Here is a 7,545-nt window from a genome sequence, read left to right as displayed (position 1 = left end):
CAGGACATGATATGTCCTCATTATTAACATTCAACCTTGTTCTCTTGGAGACAGAGGGGCCTCGGGTGTGCAGGAGCCTTCTCAAGCTGCTGATGCTATCTGGGGTGATAGCTAGATGACAGCACGTTTGGTCCCTGAACAGGAATGGGCCTTGTATTGCAGTCATTGACAGTAACCTAAAACATTAATGAGCAGGGATTAAATGCCATTTAATTTAGGATAGCTTAGCTAATGTTCCAGCTAGACCTCTCATGTTAAGACTCAAGGCTATCAACATTACTGGGTTAAAAAGCCAGCTACAAGGCGACTGTAGATAGCTAAAGTTAGCTAACTAAATAACTAACTTAGCTAGCTAACGTTACTGTAGCTAGTCAAAGCCAAGGCAAGTTTGCTAGGTAATTAGCGAACGTTATAGTAAAACATAGTCAAACGGTAAATCAATAATAACTTACCCTCTGCAGAAACTCTGTTTGCTTGAACATGACACGTTCAAACTGCTAATTAATAATCGTAGCTCATTAGTTTCAAGACTTGCTAAACTTCGTGCTCCCTAATATATCATAGCGTAATGTTACCATGGTAACCGGCGTTCTGGTTCCAATCAGAGTTTGGATAGAATTTTAGGGAAATCAGAACTCCGATTRCCATGGTAGCATTACGCAATGATKTATTAGGGAGCACGAAGTTTAGCATCAACATTTCTTTCACACACCATTTTTACACCCTTCTCAATTTGTGACTTTTGAGACTGAACCTTTTGCCATTTTAACAAGTCATGTCTAATCTATACATATGCTTAGTCTCTTCTTAAGAAATATCTGTATGCTTCAAATTAGATATTGTTCTATAGTAGGCCTATTAAAGGCCTGTTTACAACATTTCATGGACAACTGGGCTGTTGTATTTTGTGCCAACACTTCTCAACCTTATGCCATGTTGTAATACAGACTCTTGCCAAGGTACCCTTTTCCTTTTACGGTTATAGCCAACGGGATCAACTTACCTGTGATCTCACCCTGTCAAATGTCTGTGATGTTTTGCCCCACTGAGAAAACATCTGGCGTCATCTAGAAAAAGAGGGACGTGACACTTGAGCCCACCTAAATGTGTGGGAACTGAAAAGTGATCTACAAAAGTCACACAAGATGACTTTTTTTTATCAGTGTCTGATTCACTGGGCCGATGGTACATTATTTAGCTGGGGTCTTTGGGTTATTATTGGAGCCAGGGCCGGTTTTATAGGCCTCTCACAACTGGTGGAAGGATATAGGCTACATCACTGTCGACTTATCTCATAACCCCTCTCCGAGTTAACTTTTTTGAAAAGAGCACGCAAAACAAAAATGTCATTGACTGTTATTGTGACTTCATTTACACWTCCAGGACCAACGTGTCTTTTCAGACTACTACTTCATATCCATTAATTCCTTCACCCACACAGCTGTTGGGATGGCTACTGAACACTAGGGGAAAGTATAGTCTCTTCGGGATAAAGGTTGAAATAATGTAAGCTAGCGACATGAATTAGGTTCACTTCACTTCAGCGACATGCACATAGTAGGTGTATGACAAGCTCAACCAACAGAAGACGTGTAAGTTTAAAAAAAATCTCATTCGTTTTTGTCTAATCACAGTTGTCCGTCCTTTAAAAAAAAAATCTCATTCGTTTTTGTCTAATCACAGTTGTCCGTCCTCGCATTCATCCCTTTCAGCTGTCACCCAAACACTTGCTGACCTTACAACTCATTCATTGAGGCTCACCRTCTGGCCGGATGCCAAATCCCAGATCGTAAACAGAYAGTACCCTTTATGCCCACCGTGACACCCCGTGAGGAATAGCAGCTGACCYGGGGAAGGTGACACATTCAMAGCTCCTYGCCGTCCACCCTCTTGAGGGGCTCTCAGTGCCCTTTGTGACACTGTGACGTGCCAGCACTTCATCTAGTGTGTCTGCCTGTCAGTCAGTCAGTCAGTCAGTCAGCCAGCTCAGGAAAGGGATGAAGAGAAAGACCATATGAGGCATTTCCACAACATGGAGTCAAAACCCCCTTTATTTGAAGGAAGAGAGTAGTATACATGTAAGTGTATTCACAAACAAATGCACTCTCAGGATTTGTGCAAAACAGAGCATACAGACAATAGAGAACACAGAAGAACACAGACACAAACAGTTACAATCAAAGGTGCCTCACTGGCAGACAGAGTTTTTAGGCTGGTGCGTGTGTGTGTGAGAAGGGTCCTATGCCGAGGGGAAAGCGGTGACAAGGTCATGGCCCTCCGGGGGTCTCGTYCGGGCTCGAGCGTGGGTCTCGCAGTACAGTTGGCCCTCCACGAAGAAGTAGCCCTTCTGTTTAAGGTTGACGTCACAGTCGGTGCACACGAAGCAGCCAGGGTGACGGAACTTGTCCCTCGCTTTCACCACTGTGCCCCTATAGGAGAACAACAGAGTTAACAACAGGAGTAGGCTGAAGTTACCGCTGACGCTGATCCCCCCTCCCCCCCCAAGTTTGCTGGATGTTCTTTGGGTGGTTGACCATTCTTGATACACACGGGAAACTGTTGAGCGTGAAAATCCCAGCAGCGTTGCGGTTCTTGACACACTCAAACKGGTGCGGCCGGCACCTACTACCATACCCYRTTCAAAGGCACTTAAATCTGTTGTCTTGCCCATTCACCCGCTGAATGGCAAACATACACAATCCATGTCTCAATTGTCTCAAGGCTTAGAAATCCTTCTTTAACCTGTCTCCTCCCCTTATAGCTTTCACCTGGATTCACCTGGTCAGTCTATGTCATGGAAACAGCAGGTGTTCTCAGTGTACATTGTTGTCAGCTATGTTGCTCCTCACCTGATGACATGTTTTCTCATACATATTTCTCATATGCCAGTCTTTAGACTAAAGACTGGCAGAAATATTAAAAAGTACAACCTCAAATTCCAACTTCCCCTTTAAAGGCCCAGTGCAGTAAAAAAAATGTGATTTTCCTGTGTTTTATATACATTTCCACACTAAGAGGTTGGAACAATACTGTCAAATTGTGAACATTATGATAATGCCCTTTTAATGTAAGAGCTGTTTAAAAAGACTGCCTGAAATTCCAGCCTGTTTCAGTGGGATGGAGTTTTGGCCTGGTTTTTCCCAAACCTCTCTGCCAATAACAGCTAGTTTTCAGTTTCCCCCTCCCCAATCAGACCACTCCCAGACAGTCCTGACAAAATTATTGCGTGAGAAATTCCTCTTTACTAAGAGTTTATTATGACTATTTTAAATGAAAACAATCACAGTAAGGTACTTAATTGTTGCCCCAAAAATGTTTTGATAATGAGATAAAAACAGCCCGCATTGCACTTTCAAGAGGCGACTAGTTTCTGGCAGAACTTTTTAGGTGTAACTCTTCTGGCCTGGGTAGCAGTTTGTTTCTGCTATCATTATACTCCTTGCCACTCTTTGTCTGACCAAACACTGATGATTAACAAAATTAAGCAAACTCCCTGTAGAAGAAAGATACTGTTCGACAACACAGGAGGTTGATGGAACCTTAATTGGGGAGGACTGGCTCGTGGTAACGGCCGGAGCGGAATTGGTGGAATGGTATCCAAGACATCTAACGTTCCGACCGTTATTATGAGCCGTCCTCCCCTCAGCAGCCTCCTGTTCTTGGCAATGACACAGAATAAAAGGAGTGGAATGTTATCTCAAAACAGGTTCTGGATTTCAGGCCGTAACTCTTCTTTTAAGTACTGAAAGAAATGGGTGCAACTCAATACCAACTTTTTATATGACATTCTCAGAGCAGCTTTGTCTTCGAAGTACTCACACAATGCCGTTTCCACACTTGTCACACATGGGCAGTTTCTGCAGGTTTCCTGTGGGCGCCGGTGGCTTAGTCATGGGCGCTCTCACTGTCCTCGTCACCATGGGGCGAGTCCCTGGACAACACATGGGACACACACTATTGGTACCCTATTCCCTATATAGTGCACTACTTCGAGCAGGTCAATACATAGGGAATAGGTTACCATTTGTGACAAAGAATACAAGTCACAAAGAAATGATACAAATTAGGAGCACACTGTACATGGAGTATATTAAATTATTTTAATATTGAAATACAAAAGGGAGCAGAGCATTAGAGACATGTATGATGTCACAGATATGATGACACCATAGCACAGTATATTGATGATGTCACTAAAGCACAGTATATTGATGATATCACCATAGCACAGAATTTGAGAGAAATAAGCTTTTTGTGCGTATGGAAAATGTCTGGGATCTTTTATTTCAGCTCATGAAACATGGGACCTTACATGTTGCGTTTATGTTTTTGTTCATAGGCCTTATATAGCACTTTTCTAAAACCCAAAGACCCTTTACAATAAACAACAAGTAAAGATATCAAACCTGGGTCATCAGTACCACTCAAGGTGACCATGTTAGCCTGCTGAACCAAAGCCTAGACATGTAATCTGTTCCCTACTAATTCATTTGTATATAGAGTTTACTCCTTGTATACCCACTTTCCAAGATCAGAACAACGTTCCACTTTGTCTTACAAAATKAATGGCCAACAAAATACTGATTTCAAGTCATATCTTCCTTTTGATTTTGGCTTTTTCCAAAAGTTTTTTTCTTGGGGTCAAAATGTATGCCATGTTGATAGCTAGAGGTTTTAATTCAACTATAGGTCCTGAAGTGTATGAGGGGGAGAGAGCTAGCCCACACTGACGACGGMTTCAACACCGACAGGTTCGTCCTTGATATGTCTCATTTAGAAATAATACATTATTATATGCAACCGTGAAGCTCTTCTTGAGTGCGGGACTGCAGCATTATAGCCTGGAATCCACACTGAATGATGATATCATTACCCACCCAAATCATAATGAAAGAGAAGATATTTAGTGGAGAACTGACCGTCGCTGTCGACGAAGTCCTGCAGGGCCTTGAAGGAACCTGATTGCCGGGGCTCCTGGGGCTCCTCCTGGTCTTTCAGGAGCATGCGGTACACATCAGACTCCTCGATGGAGCTCAGCGTCTTGCTACTACAGAGACGGACACACACACACACACACACACACACACACACACACACAGAGAGATGAGCAAAAATACACAGACACAGAGGTGAGCATTAATAACAGATACGGCACGCACTCACAAACACACACACAAATATCCCACATTTTGTGGAGATTAAAAAAAGGGGGAAACCTAGTCAGTTGTACAACTGAATGCATTGAACTGAAATGTGTCTTCCACATTTAACCCAACCCCTCTGAATCAGAGAGGTGCAGGGGGGCTGCCTTAATCGACATCGACTGCAYCTATTCCATCCGAGATCTGCGGTTACCATGGAAAGCACTGTTCATCTAGCCCAGCAGACACCAGTGTAGTCATAACAACACTATCCTCCATATCAGATTTAACATCAGAGTCGTATTGAGGCCTGGGGGTCCAGACCTCCCCAGCTCCAGGTTTAGGGACGGGCTGTAAGTCACGGRGRGAAATGATGCCTGCCAGCTGGGGCACTCTCACYACAGGGCCCTGAGGCTTTTGGTTATCRTAGGCCGCATCAGGCAAAAGGAGGCTCTCYAGACRTTACAGAGACCAGACCTGRGGTCAAATACTATTTGAAATAATTTCCAAATACATTATCAGTGCTTTATTGAGCTTGCCTGGCTTAATGGACCAATAAAATAGTCCCAAAATGGCAAACCCCACCCATGAGGTACTCCAGGCAGGCTAGAGCAAGCACCCAAAGTATTTGAAATATTTCAAATAGTATTTGAACCCAGGTCTGACAGAGACMCACATAACACAGGCATCAGCAGACATCCATAAAAGGAAGTGAAGAGAGGGAAAAAAAAACAGAGAGGAAGAATGGACGGGAGGAGAATGGAGAGAGGAGGTTAGAGGTGATGAAGCATGAGTGTGCAGATGCCTTTCGTATACACAACTCTTTTTATAGTCACCGCCCATAGCCAGAACACCAAGTCATCTAATCAGAGTTTTCTGAAAGAGATCAACAGGTCTATAATACTAAACATGGATTGAATATGCTATATTTAAGCAATAAGGCACCTCAGGGATTTGTGGTATATGGCCAATATACCAYGGCTAGGGCTGTTCTTATGAATGACGCAACGCAAACCCCCGAGGTGCCTTATTGTTACTATAAACTGGTTACCAGTGTAATTACASAAGTACAAATAAATGTTTTAGCATACACGTGGTATACGGTCTGATATACCGCGGCTGTCAGCCAATCAGCATTCAGGGCTCGAACCACCCAGTTTTTAAGTGTATATATACACTGAGTGTTCAAAACATTAGGAACACCTTCCTAATATTTAGTTTAACCCCCTTTTGCCCTCAGAATAGCCTCAATTCATCGGGCGGGAGACTCTACAAGGTGTTGAAAGCGTTCCGCAGGGAKGCTGGCCCATGTTGACTCCAATGCTTCCCACAGTTGTGTCAAGTTGGCCAGATGTCCTTTGGGTGGTGGACCATTCTTTTTTTTAATACATACACCACCGTTCAAAAGTTTGGGGTCACTAAGAAATGTCCTTGTTTTTTAAAGAAAAGCACATTTTTGGTCCATTAAAATAACATCAAATTGATCAGAAATACAGTGTAGACATTGYTAATGTTGTAAATGACAATTATAGCTGGAAACGGCTGATTTTTAATGGAATATCTACATAGGCGTACAGAGGCCCATTATCAGCAACCATCACTCCTGTGTTCCAATGGCACGTTGTGTTAGCTAATCCCAGTTTATCATTTTAAAAGGTTAATTGATTATTATAAAACCCTTTTGCAATTATGTTAGCACAGCTGAAAACGGTTGTGCTGATTAAAGTCAAGGGGTCTGAACACTTTCCGAATGCACTGTATGTGTTTTGGAATAGTGCTAGCTACAGTAAGAAAACTCTGGCAGAAACAAATGAACAGAGGCTTTCATAGAAGACGACAGTGGAAGCTTATACAGCTTACTGATATCACCATGACGACAGATTGAAAACAGACAGACAGACAGACAGACAGACAGACACCCACCCACCCAACCACCCATCAACCCACCGACCATCTCACCAACCCAGCCAGCCAACTCACCCCTCTGGCTTGTCCTGGACCAGGCCCCTCATCTGTCCGTGCATGGCGTCCTGGATGTTGCCTGAGGAGTAGAGGCCTATGGGGGTGTTGTAGGCTGTGCTCACCACCTGACGATGGTCGTCGATGTTAGCTGCAGCTATAAAGGGCTGGGCCTTGCGGTTGTGACCTGTACCAATGGGTTTGAACTCCTGAATGGAGAGAGAGAGAGAGAGAGAGAGAGAGAGAGAGAGAGAGAGAGAGAGAGAGAGAGAAAGACAAGGAGGCCTTATGTGATGTTCTCTGACGCATACAAACACCAACAGGTGTAGACACAAAAATATGTTGACAACTAAAACAAACAAATACACACACATACAAGCTATGCAGGTACACACACACATAAGCACGCACACACAGTCTCTCCTCCCCCCTAATGAGATTCACA

General features: G+C 43.5%; 1 protein-coding gene across 1 annotated transcript in view; it reads right to left on the bottom strand.

Annotated features, from left to right (window-relative positions):
* Positions 1–2,022: 2,022 nt before the first annotated feature.
* LOC111971624 (PDZ and LIM domain protein 3) overlaps positions 2,023–7,545 on the bottom strand; it is a 20,687-nt gene continuing 15,164 nt past the window's right edge. Inside the window, exons 4-7 of the mRNA XM_023998479.2 lie at positions 7,122–7,309; positions 4,920–5,047; positions 3,820–3,931; positions 2,023–2,429 (exon numbers count right to left, since the gene is read on the bottom strand). Of these exons, the coding sequence (XP_023854247.2) occupies positions 2,240–2,429; positions 3,820–3,931; positions 4,920–5,047; positions 7,122–7,309 (618 nt within the window). The 3' untranslated portion in view covers positions 2,023–2,239. The remainder of the gene's footprint in view (positions 2,430–3,819; positions 3,932–4,919; positions 5,048–7,121; positions 7,310–7,545) is intronic.

This window comes from Salvelinus sp. IW2-2015, linkage group LG13 (assembly GCF_002910315.2).
Source record: "Salvelinus sp. IW2-2015 linkage group LG13, ASM291031v2, whole genome shotgun sequence".
NCBI classification, from domain to species: Eukaryota; Metazoa; Chordata; class Actinopteri; order Salmoniformes; family Salmonidae; genus Salvelinus; species Salvelinus sp. IW2-2015.
This window is presented reverse-complemented; position numbering and strand designations above follow the sequence as displayed.